Source organism: Plasmodium chabaudi (genome assembly GCF_900002335.3).
Source record: "Plasmodium chabaudi chabaudi strain AS genome assembly, chromosome: 11".
Taxonomy (NCBI): domain Eukaryota; phylum Apicomplexa; class Aconoidasida; order Haemosporida; family Plasmodiidae; genus Plasmodium; species Plasmodium chabaudi.
The window spans coordinates 291,238-308,400 of NC_030111.2; the positions used below are offsets into that span (position 1 = coordinate 291,238).

Sequence of the window (17,163 nt, forward strand, 5' to 3'; positions counted from 1 at the left end):
ATTCCTAATATTTATGTATGTATGTGTGTGTGTGTATTTAAGTTTTCTTTTTTTGTGTATGCACATTTATTTATTTTGCCAATACCTCTGCAAAGTATCATAATTGCACATAAGGAGAGAAAGGAAATTCAAGTGAAAATTGGATAATCATTTGTCATTTCTCATAAATAAAATAAACTAAATAAACTAAATGACTTTAGTGTGTGTATTCCTTGTGTAGGGGCTAAGGGAGATAATTGAAAAAAATCGTAATAGCTTTATTTTTTTTAAATTATAAGCATTAAAAACGTATAAAATATTATACAATTTCGAATGGGGAAGCAAGAGGACATGGATTGCTAACACAATTTGGGAAGAAAAAAAAAAAAATAAAATAATTAATAACAATTATAGTAAGAGAAATACCATAGTGATACTCATTAGTAGTCGACGCAGAAAAGGTGTGCCCTAGTTGAAATGACAAACGATGCAAATTTAAATAATGAACGGGCCTTCGATGATGAAGAAAAACGGGAAGAAAGTCCGTTCGCTATTTTAAGCACACAAAGAAAAGAAAGTACAGCACTTACGAATGATACGAATTATAGCATAGAAAATAATAATACAGAGTTATGTTTAAATAATATAGTTAAAAAAAATAATAAAAGAATAATAATTGAAAAATTAATACTTGAAAATTTTAAAAGTTATTCAGGAGTAAAAATAATTGGACCGTTTTATAAAAAATTTAGTTGTATAGTCGGTCCAAATGGAAGTGGAAAAAGTAATATCATTGATGCTATGCTTTTTGTTTTTGGAAGAAGAGCTAAAAAGATTCGACAAAATAAATTATCAGATCTTATTCATAATTCAAAATATTCAACAAATAATGAATATACAAAGGTATCCATATATTTTAAGACAATCATAGACAAGCCTGATGAAGAAGGTGACACAGACGATAATACGGAGAATGTTGAAAATTGTGAAAATTTCGAAAATGATGAATCGGGTCCTCATGATTTTGTAATTAGTCGTGAAGCTACGATAGACAATCAATCAAAATACAGAATTGATGGCAAAGTTGTTACACAAAAAGATGTATTTGATTTACTTTATAAAAAGGGAATCGATTTGAGCAATAACCGTTTTTTAATATTACAAGGAGAAGTCGAACAAATTGCACAAATGAATCCAAAGGGTAACAAAAATGAAGAAGGATTACTCGAATATTTGGAAGATATTATCGGTACAAATAAATATATAGATGATATAAATTCTAGTTTAGAAAATTTTGAAAAAAGCGAAGAAGTTTATCATGAAAAGGTTAATCGATTAAAACATGTTTATAATGAATTAAAAGAATTAGCAAATCCAAGAAAGGAAGCAAAATATTATATGGATTTACAAAAAAATACTTACAAGCTAAATATAATAAGCTTAAAGAAAGATAGATATGAATTTGGGAAAATAATATATAATAAAGAAAAGGAACATGAAGAATATGTCAAAATAAAAGATTCTCATAATTCAGAATATAATAAATTATTAGAAGACCGAAAAGAAATAAATACAATTCTTAATGATTTAGAAAATGAAGAAGATCAAATTATTAAAAAAAAAAATAAAACAGATTCAGAATTTAAAAAATTAACACAAAGTGATGAAAATATTAAAAAGGAACTAGTTACAATTGTTGAAAAAATGCAAAGCTTATATGTAAAAAGAGAAGAATTAAAAAAAAAAAAAATTCCTTTATATAAAAAAACGATAGAAGAAAAACAAAATATTCTTACTGAAATAAAAAAAAATAAACTTCCAAAATTAGAACAAGAAGTAGAAAAGTGTGAAGAAGAATTAGATAAATATAATGAAGAAATAAAAAAAGATATAGACAAAATTAATGAAGTATATTCAAATGAAGAAAAAAAATTAGCACCGTTACAGAACCGTTATGATTGTGTAATTAAGGATATATCAGAGTGCATAACAAAATGTAATATTATTGAAAAAAAAAAAAGAGAATATAGAGATCATGTAGAAAATTTAGAATATATTCAATCAAAAATATTGAATGAAATTAAAGAAAAAGACATACAAATAAAACATATGGTTTCAATGCAACAAGACAAAGAAAATGAGCTAGCCAAAAAAGAAAAGGATTTACAAAATTTAGATAAAAAAATTGAAGAAGTTAATAAAAATTTAGTCAATGAAACTGTTGCATATGAAACAATAAAAAAAGAATTAGTTACTAATAAAACGACTAGCAAGTTACATGAATTTGTTTATAATTTAAAAAAAAATAAAATTAAAGGAATACATGGGATGTTAAATGATTTAGGATATATAGATAAAAAATATGAAAAGGCATTATTAATAGCTGGAAATAATTATTCTGATCTTGTAGTAGTACAAAATCCAAATGATGCAATACTTTTATTTGAAGAAGTGAGAAAAGCAAACTTAGGAAGAATAAATGTTTTATCATTATCAATATTAGAAAAAAATTTGAAACCAATTATGTTAAATAATGAGCAAAATTACACACCAATACTTCCAAATGTTCATAGACTAATAGATTTTGTAAAATTTAAAAATAATATATATAAAATATGTTTCTATCATATTTTAAAGGAAACCCTTTTAGCAAATACTCTTGATGAAGCACACATTATTGGGTATACACACAAAAAAAGAGTTGTCACATTAAATGGTGAGCTAATTGAAAATGATGGTAGAATTTGTGGAGGAGGTATTGGTATGGGTTCTAGTCATTCTGGTATGAATGGAAAATCTAAATATGGACCACGAAGTAGTATCAAAACAACAGAGTATGATGAATCTGATTTAATTAAAATCGAAAAATCTATTAAAGAAATTAATAAACATGTAGAACAACTAAAAGCAGAAAGAAATATTTTACTTTCAGATATTAAAAGTATAAATTCATTTATTGAAGATAATGAATGTAAAACAGAAATTGCAAATAAAAGAAGTGAAAACTTAAAGAAACAATTAAAAGATATTGATGATCAGTTAGAAAATTCACAAGTACCAGAATTAACCAAAGAAGAAGAAGATGAATTAAAATCTCTTAAAGAATTAATTGAAAAAAAAAATAATGAAAGAGATAAAATTGATATTTTATTAAAAGAACAAGAAAGTAAAGTTAAAAAATATTATGATGAATTACAAAATGTAGGAGGAGAAAAAAAAAAAAAATTGAAATCAAAACTTATGACTGCAGAAAGACAATTAAATTTAACAAAAGAAGAATTAGAAAAACATAATAGTGAAGAAATAAATGCATTAGCAGATTTAGAAAAAGGAAAAAAAGATATTCTTAAATTTACTGAAGAAATTGAAGAATATGAAAAAAATGAAAAAGAATTAGAACAAGAATTAAATAATATTGAAACAAAAGGATGTACTATATATGAAGAATTAAATAATTTGGAGCAAGAACTAAATAAAATGCAAACTAAAATTGAAGAAAACAAAAAAAAAAAACAAATTGTAGATGAAAGTATATCAAAAAAAGATTTAGAAAATGTAGACATTCTATATAAAATTGAAAATATTGAAAAAGAAATCAAGCAATATCTTGCAAAAAAAGATCAATACGAACTTAAAATAAAAGAATATATGGATCTAATTGAACAATCAGATAAAGTTATATTAGAAAATATGACTCTCTCTGTAAAAGACGATACTCAAAATGATGAGACAGTTGAAGAAGAGTCTCCTGAAAATGAAACAGAAAGTGATGGTGATACAGACTACAGTGGTAGTAGTGAATATGAAGAAGAAAGTACTTGGGATGATGCAGAAGATGAAGAAAAGGGGGAACAACTTTGTTTGACTGATGGGGTAGATCCAAATGGCAATGATGAAGAAGGAAAAAAAAGAAAACGAAAAAAAAAAAAAAAAAAAGATGATGATGAAGATGAAGAAAGTGATTTGAGAGAACTTGAAGATATGCTTCATGATAATAATGAAATTACTGATATCGAAAATGAATATGATTATATAAATATAAAGGATGAAGAATTAGAAGTATTAAATAAAAAAGAAATTGAAGCAAAAATCGAACATAAATTACATATATGTGAAAAAAAGACACCAAATTTAAAAGTGTTTCAAGATTATAATTTGAAATTACATGATTATAAAAAAAGAAGAAAAGATGTAAAAAAATCAAAAAAAGAAAAAGATAAAATAAGAAAAGTTTATGATAATTTATGTGATAAAAGAAGAAAAGAATTTTTAGCTGCTTTTAATATTATTTCATATAAATTAAAAGAAATGTATCAAATGATTGCAATAGGAGGTGATGCAGAATTAGAAATTATTGATTCTTCAGAAATTTTTAATGAAGGTATATTATTTTCAGTTAGACCTCCTAAAAAAAGTTGGAAACATATACAAAATTTATCAGGAGGAGAAAAAACATTAAGCTCATTAGCTTTAGTTTTTGCTTTACATTATTTTAAACCTAATCCTATTTATTTTATGGATGAAATAGATGCTGCTTTAGATTTTAAAAATGTTTCAATTATATCTCACTATATTAAAACAAAAACTAGCGATGCTCAATTTATTGTCATTTCACTTAGAAATCAAATGTTTGAGTTGTGTGATCGAATGGTGGGTATATATAAAACAAACGATATAACTAAATGCATAACCCTAAATCCGTATAAAATTCAGGATAATAAAAAGAGAAAAAGTGAAATTACGCAAGCATAACGATGCATATAAATATTTGTACTACATACATTACACAATTTTAAATCCTATTTATTATTCTGAAAGATGGACAATTCATTATGTCCCATAAATTACTGCAGTTGTTTTATTTACATCATAAAATATAGATCCAATATTATAATATTCATAAAATACATATTTTGCGTATGTGAGTTTTGTTTTTTTTCTTTATTCCCTTTTTGTGTTTATGCATACATTTTCTTTATTTTTTGATTTTTTTTTTCTCGTTTTTTTTATTTAAAGTTATTACTATTTTATATGCACAGAGATGAAAATGGAGACATATAATGCTTATAAGTACATATTAAAATATATGAATGTGCACTTGCATTTTTTTCTCTTCTTCATCTTTTCTTTTTTTTTTCTAGCAATTATTTAAACAAAAAGTATACATAAATTATTTGTCTTACCTTTAAGAAGCTGATATTGAAAATTCTATTTTGTTCCTCTTAAATATATGCTAAATTGTAAAGCCAAGGCAGTCATATATTTTTGCCTTATTTCTCTTGGTCCTTGAATTTTTACTATACTACTTTGGAGTCTTAATAAATTTTATTAATTCAAAGGAATATATATATTTCTATAGACTAAATAATATATGCATGTAAATACAAAAAAATGGGGTACTGTACGATTTCGGATGATAACAAAAATTTGATGACTTACAAGCATATCAAAAAATTGTGTTCAGGTTTGTGGTATTGTCATATATATATGCATAAATATATTTAGGAAAAATGCCAATCGAGGCAGGAAAAATTATATTCTTTTCAAATACATACTTCTCATCTATTACTCTTTTCAGACAATAATTTATACGACACCGATGAGCTAAATGAAGTTCTTTACCTTCATATGAAAGGATTTCATAATATCGATGGATTATCAACTTTTAAAAATTTAAAATGCTTATTTTTAAATAACAATTGCATAAAAAAAATTGAAAATTTAAATGATCTTGTAAATTTGAAGGCATTGTAATGAAAAAAATGAGATAGCTATGAGACTATGCCATCATTTTTATTATACACATTAATTTATATAATAATAATGCATATATACCAATACTAGCTATTTATTTTTTTCCTAACATTTTTATGTACTTGTTCAGGTATTTACAAAATAATGATATCAGTGTAATAGAAAATATTGACTGTATGTCATTAGTAATTTTAAATTTATCCAACAACAAAATAAAAAAAATTGGAAACTTACATCACTTGAAATTTTTACAAACATTGAATGTGTCCAACAATTTGATTGAAGACATTGAAGTAATGGAATAGTAAAAAAAAAATATGTACACCCATATTTGCAATATATTTATAACCATTCCCTTATGTCCGATTATATTCGATAACCAGAAATAAAAGACAATATATAATCATATTCATATGCACATTTTGTTTATTTATACTATTTAGGATATAAAAGAAGTTGCAAGACTTGAAAATCTCTCACATTTAGACCTTTCGCATAATAATATAAATTTTGAAAAAGAAAATGAAGTAAAAAATTTACCTGACTGTGTCAGAAATTTTCCTGATATTTGTTCAGAAAAAAAATCAAATTTAAATGAAATGGAAAATGAGCAAATTCAAACATGCTCTATGAAAGAAAATAATAACGAAACAATTATGGACTATTTTCATTTCTATGTAAATTTTCATGAAGAAATAACAAAAAATGAAAATCCTAACATTATTAAGTATCATCAAAATATTCAAAATATGGACCAATTAGCTAAAAAAAAGTTTTTTTTTATTTGTGAATTTATTATTTTACTAAAAAAAATTAAAAACTTAAAAACACTATTTATCAAGCACAACCCGTTTATAAATAAATTTAAATATACTACGAAATATTTAATTGCAAGTAAGCATTCAGTTTTCGAAAATACCCACAAAAATGTATATTCCCTTATATGCTTATGCCATTGCTTAAAATATATGTGCGAATAACACTTATGTCTATATACATACATATATGGATGCACTTCACCCCCTTTACTACACATCAGACATTCCCAACATAGTATTCCTCGATGATAAAAAAATAAAAAAAGAAGATATTTGTCTAGCAAGAATATTTTTAAAAAAGGGAGCAGTAGAAGAAAGCGAGCTTAAAAAACTATTTGAGCAAAAAAAAATTGATAAATATAAAAATTTAACAGAAAAATTTCACAATTTTTTATTAAAGAAAAGTGAAAGCATAGAAAACCAAAACAGTGGACCTATAATCATAGATTAATAAATTGAATGAAAAGTTACAAGCTTAACCGCTTTAAAAAGGTTATGCATATTCCCACGTTTGATTGTACTTTCCATTTGTTTTATGTGCTTATATATTAATATTCGTACATAATATAAATATATTTATTGATTATATTGATGATTCTTAAAGTTTTTGTGAATCTATAAAAGATATTATTGTTTTGTTTATTTTTAATAACAAGGTGTAAGAATATAAACATAGAAAAAAATAAACATAACATGAAAAATGTAAGCAAAATAAGAATAAATATATTATTTCTGATAGTTTTATGACGAAAACAAGAAATAAAATGAAAAAAATTAAAAATTAAACAAATGGCGGTTGTGTATATATTCGTAAATGGTGTCTCTTTCTTATGTTGAACAAATTCAACATTTATTTTAATTGTTTTTTTTCTACTTTTTATTTAACAAGTCCAGCTCCTAATCCCTTATCTGTAAACAAACCCTCTTCCTTCATTTTTTTAATTTTTTCAAGGTATTCATTTTTTATTTGTTCTTCCCGTTCATCTTCTGAACCCAATTTAACTTCTTTGTCTTTTTTCTCATGTTCTTCCATTTTTTTAGCTTTCTTTATCTTATAATCTGTTGTTTCCGATTCTTTGATTTTTCTTATTTTATTTTTCTTCTGTAATGCTAGAACCTAAACAAAAAAAATATGTACATATAAATATACGAATGCAGATATTTATGTATATTTCGTTGTTTTGTTTATTTTTCTTTTTTTTACGAACTTGCTGTAAAAAGGATCCATCATTTTTGAATTTATTATACGTCTTTGGATCTACACAATTTGAGTTATTGTTTTCCTTTTCATCTATCGAATTATTACTTTCCACTGTTTCATCGATAACTTCATTTTCTTTTTTAGATTTTGTCTCCCCCTTTTTTGCCATCTCTTTATGTATTTATAAGAAACAAATTTTTACTTTGTTATCTTCACTAAGTTTATTTTGGCGCGTATTTATTTTATTTTTTAATATGTTCTTGGCTATTTACATTTCTTTTGTATAACTCCTGTACAATATAATGTTTATAAGAACTACAATACCATTTATATTCCCTCAGCTATATTTATAAAAAATATATATAAATCATTGAGATAAAAATATGTATAGCTATTTTACATAAATGAATAGATTTATTTTTTTATTTAATTTCATTATTTTTAACAATTTAAATGTTCTTTTTATTTTATCTTTTTTTTCGCACACTATATTATTGAAATTTTATGCTTGCAAAAAAAAAATGTTAGTTCGATTGAAAAATGCCGATAAATGCATATATTGGGCTAAATGGGAAAGAGTAAAAAAGCAGAAACAAAGATAATGTAATTTTAGAAAGTTTAGAAAGTTTAGAAAATTTAGAAAGTTTAGAAAATTTAGAAAATGCTAATAATATGAAAAGTGATGACTTAAAAAAATAATGAAATAGGATGACAATACAACTTTATAATTTTTTCCTATATAATACCTAATCATGTATACATTTCATTTTATCGCCATATTTTCTATGATTATTTAAATTAGTTTTTTTAATGCTTTCTTAAAATGTAATGATTAATAATTTGGACTATTGTGTAAAGCCCTGGAATTGTATCACTCCCTATTTCAATATATAAAATAAAATATGTTTCACATGTTGATATGTGTTGTTTTAAAGAATAAAAAGTTGAAAACTCTTTTGATTGTTATAGTTTAAAAAATGATAAAATAAGCACAATAAACTGTGCAGTGAAAAAGAATATTAAAAAAATATAAAAATAAAGTAGGAATAAAAAAGATAGCTATATATGTGTATAAATAATTATGTTCCTCCATTAATACAGGTTATAATGTTGGACACATTTGTTCCAACTTTTATATGCTTTCCGAAAAATAAACTACTCGATGCGGTTGATAAATAATCTGCAATAAATGAAAATTTTTATAAAATGTGTATAAGCATATGAGGATATACAAAAAATTAAGACGCATAGCATCATGCCATTTTTTTTATTTTGCTATCACTTACCAACTGAATTTTGTATACATCCTTGTATCATAAAAGATGTTGCACATTCGAAACTCATCTTGTGGAAAATATTACGATATGCACTCATTCCGTATCGATTAAAGGATTTCAAGTCGCCTAAAAAGGTTGAAAAGGTGGGAAGACGTGAAAAATGCGAACAAATGTAAAAAACTTCTTATAATGTACAATCCTGGTTCGGGCTTTACCTGTGTGAGTCATGAAATCACTGATGAAGGACAAGTGTCGGAAATCGATTTTAATTCCATATGCCTCGAAAACTTTCTTTAACTCCTTTGTAATACATAATCTTCCCGCTTCTATACCATATGTTTTAACAATTGTATATATATCGTTACAATATAATTTTGTTTTATCAATATATTTATCTTTAATATTAAAAAGTTTGTATACATTCCTTCCTTCGATTTGTAACTCATATTCTTCCCCACTATGTGTTATATCTTTTCCTTTCAAAATTTTTGGATTATTTAAATCTTTAACTTTAAATAAAATTTCTTTGGATATATCATTTTGTAAGTAACTTAAAAAGTCGATAGGGTATGGAAAAAAATTCACATCCCAAGATAATTCAAATTTTAAGACCCATGTAATTGGAGAAAATTCTATTCTCTTTATAAAACAAAGTAAACTACTTTTCATTTTTTCAATAATATGTTTTATATATTTTTGATCATATAATTTATTTTTATTTCCAGCTATTCCTATAGATAGATCTTCATAATCACTAACATCTAAATCTATTTTATTCATTCTATTTTTATAATCATATGAATATTTTGAAAACCTTTTACTCATTTCTTTTTTTAATTCTGCTTCATTTTCGCTACTCATTGACGAGTCATAATTTATTTCTTTTCGATGTTTTTCATTTTTTATATAATCACTTCCATCGGATAGCTTTCTCTTTTTACCTGATATGCCCATGTTTTCTTCTTTTTTGGATTTATTTGATTCTTTAGATTCTCCATCGATTATTCCAGGATTTGTGATGGTTAAATTTGAAGAGGCATCACTTTCTGAATCGGTTTCGTTTAATAATTTCGATTTTTTTTTTTCAGATTTTTTTTCGGATTTTTTTTTTTTCAAATTTTTTTCTGTTTCATCATATTTATTATCATCGGATTCGCTACCATTCATACTGTCATGTTTAACATCATCATCACTATCTTGTTCATTTTGAGAGGACCTACTATCATCCTCATTATCTGCATCTTCTTCACTTTCATCGTATTCTTTATCTTCTTGTTCCGATTTATATTCATCACTTTCTCTTCCATCATCATTTTGATCACTATCATCATTTCCATCTGATTTATTATTTTTTTCATTACCGCTTTCTTCATTTTTATCACCCATTGACATATTATCATCATTTTCTTCATTGTATTTTTTTGAATTGTTTAAATTATGAGAACGACCATAATCATTTTCATCTCCTGATTTATTTCCTCCAGCATCTTTTGGCATATGTTTTAGTTTTGCATTAATTTCGTCTTCATCATTTTTATATTCATATTTATCAAAATTGAAATTAAAATCTTCAGACATTTTTCCACTAATGAAATCAAATAGTTCATCATAATGCTCATGATTCATAAAATTAATATTTCGAATATTATGATGTGATATACTACTTTGTATTTTATTCAGTATTGATATAAGAACTATATTTACAATTTTATATAAAATAAAAGAAACAGATAAATGCTTATTAACCTTACAAAAATGATTTAAGTTATCAAACTGAATAACAATCTCATGAGCCCATTCTTTTTTTAAATCAAAATTTAAATTAGTATTTTCTAAAACTTGTAAAATTTTAGAATAATCTTTAGTTTTATATATATCCCAATCAAAACTTTTTTTTTCATTATCTTTTGGTTCTACTTTATCTAATTGAATCATATGAATTTCTTTATTATCAATTTTATCACGAATTATTAATTTTCGATCGATTCCTATACCATATATAACTTCAGATAGTAGTATACTTTGATAGCTGCTTAATATTTTATCTGCAATATTAGTTATATAATTTTTTATTTCATTTGGATTGTTCATATTGTTTTCTTCTAATTTTATTGGAACATATATCATAGGCTTTGATGTCAATTTTGAAGTTAAAAATATTTCTTTTAATCTAGGTATACCCATAGTCACATTTTCAGTTCCTGCTAAGTGAAAAGTGTTTAATGTCATTTGTGTAGCTGGTTCACCAAAAGATTGGGCAACTAAAATTCCAATTGATTCTCCAGGGGAACATAAAGAATGAAAATATTTCGACCTTAACAATGATGAAGATAAAGAATAGAAATTTTCATCATTATTTGTTAAATTGAAATCACTTTTCCTAAGAATATTATTTAATTTTGAATCGTAATTATCCGAAACAGATCCTATATAAGTATATGGATTATATTGACATATCAGTGGGTCTTCATTTTTGCTACAGCTTCCGTTGCTCATAAATAAGTTTTGATTTTTTTGTATAAGTTGGCTTGATCCATAATTTAAATATTTACTAAATGATATATTATAGTTATTTATTAAATCCGAAGGTGAATTTAGATAAGCAGTTTTTGATGGATCAATACCATCTTCTCCATATAGAAATTGTATAATTGCATTATCTTCATTTCGAACTGTACCATCATAATGTAAAATTATTGATTCCATTGATTTAATTAAACATCTTTGTATATATCCAGATTTGGCTGTTTTGACAGCTGTATCTATTAATCCTTCTCTACCAGACATACAATGAAAAAAATATTCTTGAGGTCTTAAGCCCTCTAAAAAACAATCTGTAATTAACCCACAAGATCTAGCACCATAATCATATCTATGGAAGCTAGGTAAAGTTTTTCCTGATCTCATTCTTGGGACTCTTTTTCCTTCTAAATATTGTTGATCTAGCATACCACAAATCATAGAATAATTAACCTTACTTCCTTTAGCACCAGTAAAAATCATATTACTAAATCCATTATCTAAAAATTTATTCATCAAATTTTCCATAGTTATTAAATTATTTGTTCCAGATGATACTCTACATAAATATGGTTGAAACAATGAATCAAGCATATTATCAAAATCTAATCTTTTTAATGAAAAAAAATTATTTATTAAAAAATCTAATTTATGAAATACATCTTCCATTTTGTAAAATTTAAAACGTGAATATTTTTCATCTTTTATATTTAAATATTTCTCATAATATTGATATCTGTTATTGTAGGAAAGATTATTTATATCTTCGTTAAGAGCAAATGAAGGTAAACTTGATATTAAGCAATTTTTTATAGCATCTCCATCATATATATGTACATTTTCATTTATATTTATATTTTGTGAATTCTCAAGAGGTGTCTCATTTATTATATCTGCATCTTGATCATTCTTAGGTTTTAAAGGGGAATTATTTATTTGACCTTTTTTGTCCTTCTCTACTTTCACTAAACGATTATACAAATATAAATATCTTTTCAATATGATATCATTTGTTGTTTCCCATCTTTTGCCATTGAAACTGGATTTTTCTACATCACGAGATGATATCTGTTCTGTTTCGAGTTTAAGATCCTTTTTTAATAATATATTATTTATTACAGTTTCGACTATTTCTTCACTACTTATATCTGTGTTTAAATTAGTGGCAAATTCAATTAAAGAAGGAAAATATTTTGTTATATTTTCATTTTGAAATAGTTCAAATAAAATAAATACTTTTAATCTTTTATTACACTTTGCTTCTCTTAAAAAGGTTATAATTTTTTCAATAACCTTTACTATTTGTACACTTGTAAATGTTGTGCTTTTATAAAAAGATGGATTCTTTATTGAATTATATAATTTGTGTATTATATTATTAACAAATTCAGAGTATCCCGTTTCATTGTGCTCATCTACCGAATCATCCTTCGTTTTTTCAATTACATACTTCTCAAACAGTTCATAATTTTCTGCTTTAATTATATAGTTTAAATGTGGTGAGTTTGAATATTCATATGTTTCTATCTGTTCAGGTTGGTCATTTTTTACATTATCACTAAGCAATTTGTTTTGAATAAATATGTTTTCGATCTCTTTGTTTAGTAATGTAATAAAATATAAATCCTTTTTCATATTAAATTCTTCATCATTAAAAAGATTAAACTTGCTTGAAATATTTTTTGTAAGATCCTCTGTTTTAGTTAAGCATAAATTTGTGTTTACATCTTCATTTTCAATATTAATTTCTTTTCCTAATTTCTTTTCATAGTTATTTATAATTTTTGATTTTTTTAAATAGATATCATATAATTTATTTGAAAATAAATTTTTACACTCTTCATAGTTACTTATTTTTTTATTACTATATTCATTCATTTTATTCATATCTGCATTTAATGCTTTTCCGATTGTATAAACAAAAAGATTTTGTAAGTAGAACCCAGTAAATGATATTCTTTTTTTAATTTTTTTCTTTTCATCTTTAGCTTTCTTTTTTAAAATAAAATCATATAGACTTAAACTTGTACCACGTAATTGTAAAAAACTTATAAATAATCTACCAAAACAATCAAGCATAACTGCAGCAGATTTAGGTCCAAATAATTCATAACATAGATGTACAAAACTATTTGAGCTAGCTCCAAAATGTAATTTATCTAATACACCTTGTAATAATTCTGAATTTCTAATAATAATATCACATTCTTTTATAGGATCAAATGACCATAATTCAGGATCTGTTTTAGCTTTGGCTATATAATTTATTCCTTTAAAATTTTCCATAAAATTATTATCTCCATTTTTATTATATGTTTCAATAGCTAGTTCATTTATGATAGTTTTCAAAATACTTGATATTAATTGTTTTCCTGTCCATAGTTTTTTAGGGAATAAAATAGTTGGCTCTTCTGTTTTTATAGTAAAGTGTGTTCTGCTTAAATTAGATGCATAAGGATCTAAATAACTATAATTCGATATTTTTGAATTGATTCCACTAAATGAATTAGATGTACCTTTATCATTAGACCCTGAATTTTTATTTCCATCTTTTCTGTTTGGACTCCCAGATGTATTGCTACGTTTTGGCTTTCTGAAAAAAAATGAATTTTTTTGACGAAGCAAAACATTAAGAGAGCATTGTAATAAGTTGCAATATTCATCGTAATTTAAAAATGTTTCTAAAGAAGTAAGATGTAATCCACCAAGAATAAAATCTTGAGCTAATCCTCGTAAAGGTGATCCATCTTTAAAACTTGTAAATAAAAAATCAGAATTCATTAAATGTGTTGCTTCTGCACGTGCTAAAGGGGTTTGTAATAAATGAAGATTCATTTCATCTCCATCAAAATCAGCATTATAACTACTACAATTAACATAATTTAATCTAAAAACTTTTTCTTTTTCAAAAATTTTTAAAAAATGTGCCATAATAGAAAATTTATGTAAAGTTGGTTGTCTATTCATTATGACTATATCTCCATCTCTAGCATGCCTATGTAAAATTAAAGTTTCTTTTTTTTCTTTACGTAATAAATTGGCTAGTTCATTTATTAGTTTCATTCTACCTTCATATGAGCGAGATAATTTAAATACTCTTCCTTGACTATCTTTATAACTTAAAGCACCTGGATACATATCTGGCCCATTCTCAATTAATTTTTTTATATACTCAAAATTATTTTCAGTTATATGTTCATCAATAGTTAAAGTTTTCGCAAATTCGATAGGAACCCCAATTTGATTTGTTTCAATAAATGTATCAGGAGATATAACAGTACGAGCACAATTATTTACACGTTTCCCCATTATATTTTTTCGTACTACACCTTCTTTTTTATCGAGGATTTCTTTTATACATATATTATCTAAATTTTTTTGAACCCGTTTATCAATCAAACTGCTATCAAAAAATGTATTTACTGCGAGTTGTAAATTACCAAACAAAATATTTAAGTAAGCACTTTTATTATTATATATTAATGAATAGCATCGCAAAAAATCTGATTTTGCAATTTCAACATTGAAATCCATAGAATTTGAAACAGTTCTTGATCGTTGTTTTAAAGAAAATAATGAAAACATTTCATTATATAAATCTAATTCAGTTTTATTATATTCTATCATATAATCAAAATCGATATTTTTTTTGCTATTTATACATAATTTTACAAAATTATTCAATTTGCATATATAATTTGTAACTTTTATTCTTTTATGTATCCCTCTAAATTGCGTTCGAAAACGATTTGCACTTATTCCCATATCATATAAAAAAAATACTTGACATCCGTCTTTTTTTGTAAATGGGTATAACAAATTAATTATATCTTTATTATTATTTACAAAAATCTTTTTTAATAAATCAACAATTTGAAAACTAAATAAACGAACTGTACATTTTTCCTTTGATGTTTTCCGTTTATATGAAGCTACAGCATCTTTGAATGATTCATCATTTTCATCTCCATCTTTATTATTATCAGTTCCTTCCACAAGCTGATCATCTCCATTTTCTAAATTTATATTATCTAAACTTTTTCTTTTCCCAGATTTGGATTCTTTACCTTGTTTATTTGGTTTCTCTACATCTACATGGTCATAATTTATTTCATTATCTTCTAAATTATCATCTCCATTTTCTCCAGATATCTTATTTTTATCCTTTTTCGAAAGATACCTTTTAAAAAACGAGTTATTTGTATATGCCCCTACAAAATTAATAGTATCTTTTTTGGGGGATGTTTTTACTGTTATACTTCTACGAAATTTACAATATGAACAGTTAGCCCCTTTTTTCATATGAATTTTTATGGCTTTATTTAAAATTAAATATTCTTCATAATTATAATTTGATTGAAAAGCTAATTTACTTATATCAAAATTATATTTTTTTATTTTTTCCTTTAGGAATCTTATTTTTTCTTTTGTTTCTTGACTTTCTGCTTCTTCATTTGATTTTTGTTTTTTTAAATCATTATTATCATCTTGTTTTTTTTCAGATTCTTTACTAGGATCCGGCTCGTTTTGTTCGTCACCACTGTTCATATCATTATTTATTTTTTTCCATAACTCATATGTTTGGTTATCTTCATTTGAATTATTTTCATTATTTGTTTTTTCATTATTTCCAAAACTTTTTTCATAATCCTGACATATGGATTCAACTATATCGTCCATAGTAATATTTGATTCTTTACATATTTTATTATATAATCTTTCTATTTCACTAACTATATATTCATTTTCATTATTTTTTTTTATTACAAACTTGTTTGAGCTTTCAATTTCATTTAATGACTTTAATTGATAAATATGTTTTAATAAAAATATAACATCTTCTGAGTAGCATAGTGCATAACAATTATAACAAACTAGATTTAGTAATTCTTGTAAGTCTTTATAAAATAGGGGATTAAATACTGGGAGCATAAACTCTATGTGTCCAACATGACCTAAGCAATTGTCATGTTTTTCAAAACAAACAGAACATATTTGTGAATAATCTATAGTCCCAAATCTGGGATCATATGTAATTCGATTTGATGTTCCATCTTTTGAAATTTTTTCAAATTCTTGTAACTGATTCTCATATTTACCAAGAGAAATTCTTTTTAGTTCTTGGCTGCTCAACACATCAAGTTCCGCACTTTTGATTTCAGAGCATTTCGCACTGTTTATGTCATACATTTTATTTAATATAATTTGCTTATAATGAAGTTTACTTTCTTGAGTTACCTTCGTGTTTTACCACTTAGGTTGGATGCCGTCCACCAATTGGGGGGGAGACTCCTTTTTATTATTTATTTTAACTTTTCCTTGTGGTCAGTAAAAAAAAATCATATTTTATAATTCATTTCTATAATACTTTATGCTCTTACGGCTTTGCAAAAGGAAAACTTGTATAGATAGAGATTTATAAACCATGAAACGGCTATATACATGCATCAAATATATACATACAAAAGTAAATTTGTGCAAATTGAAAAAATGAATGAAACCAAATTGTATTTTTTTACAAAATATGATACAAAACTTTAAAGCAGTTTAAAATAAATACGAATTTAAATCGCGCATACCCTTGGTATTTTTCAAAAAAACAAAAGGGTAAATA

General features: G+C 24.6%; 4 protein-coding genes across 4 annotated transcripts; 2 read left to right on the forward strand and 2 right to left on the reverse strand.

Moving 5' to 3' along the window:
* Positions 1 to 456: 456 nt before the first annotated feature.
* On the forward strand, positions 457 to 4,731 carry PCHAS_1108400 (structural maintenance of chromosomes protein 4, putative; the record flags this gene model as incomplete). The annotated part of the gene is made up of 1 exon (XM_740551.2): positions 457 to 4,731. The coding sequence occupies one exon, from the start codon at positions 457 to 459 to the stop codon at positions 4,729 to 4,731; it is 4,275 nt and encodes a 1,424-aa protein (XP_745644.2).
* Positions 4,732 to 5,370: 639 nt separating this feature from the next.
* On the forward strand, positions 5,371 to 7,002 carry PCHAS_1108500 (leucine-rich repeat protein; the record flags this gene model as incomplete). Its single annotated transcript, XM_016798537.1, has 5 exons — positions 5,371 to 5,443; positions 5,558 to 5,729; positions 5,864 to 6,026; positions 6,177 to 6,627; positions 6,773 to 7,002. 5 exons carry the CDS (start codon positions 5,371 to 5,373, stop codon positions 7,000 to 7,002), a joined length of 1,089 nt encoding a protein of 362 aa, XP_016653931.1.
* A 426-nt stretch (positions 7,003 to 7,428) lies between these two features.
* Positions 7,429 to 7,921, reverse strand: PCHAS_1108600 (conserved Plasmodium protein, unknown function; the record flags this gene model as incomplete). The annotated part of the gene is made up of 2 exons (XM_016798539.1): positions 7,429 to 7,668; positions 7,760 to 7,921. The coding sequence occupies 2 exons, from the start codon at positions 7,919 to 7,921 to the stop codon at positions 7,429 to 7,431; spliced, it is 402 nt and encodes a 133-aa protein (XP_016653932.1).
* Positions 7,922 to 8,831: 910 nt separating this feature from the next.
* On the reverse strand, positions 8,832 to 16,739 carry PCHAS_1108700 (RNA polymerase I, putative; the record flags this gene model as incomplete). Its single annotated transcript, XM_016798540.1, has 3 exons — positions 8,832 to 8,932; positions 9,039 to 9,155; positions 9,245 to 16,739. 3 exons carry the CDS (start codon positions 16,737 to 16,739, stop codon positions 8,832 to 8,834), a joined length of 7,713 nt encoding a protein of 2,570 aa, XP_016653933.1.
* Positions 16,740 to 17,163: the final 424 nt, after the last annotated feature.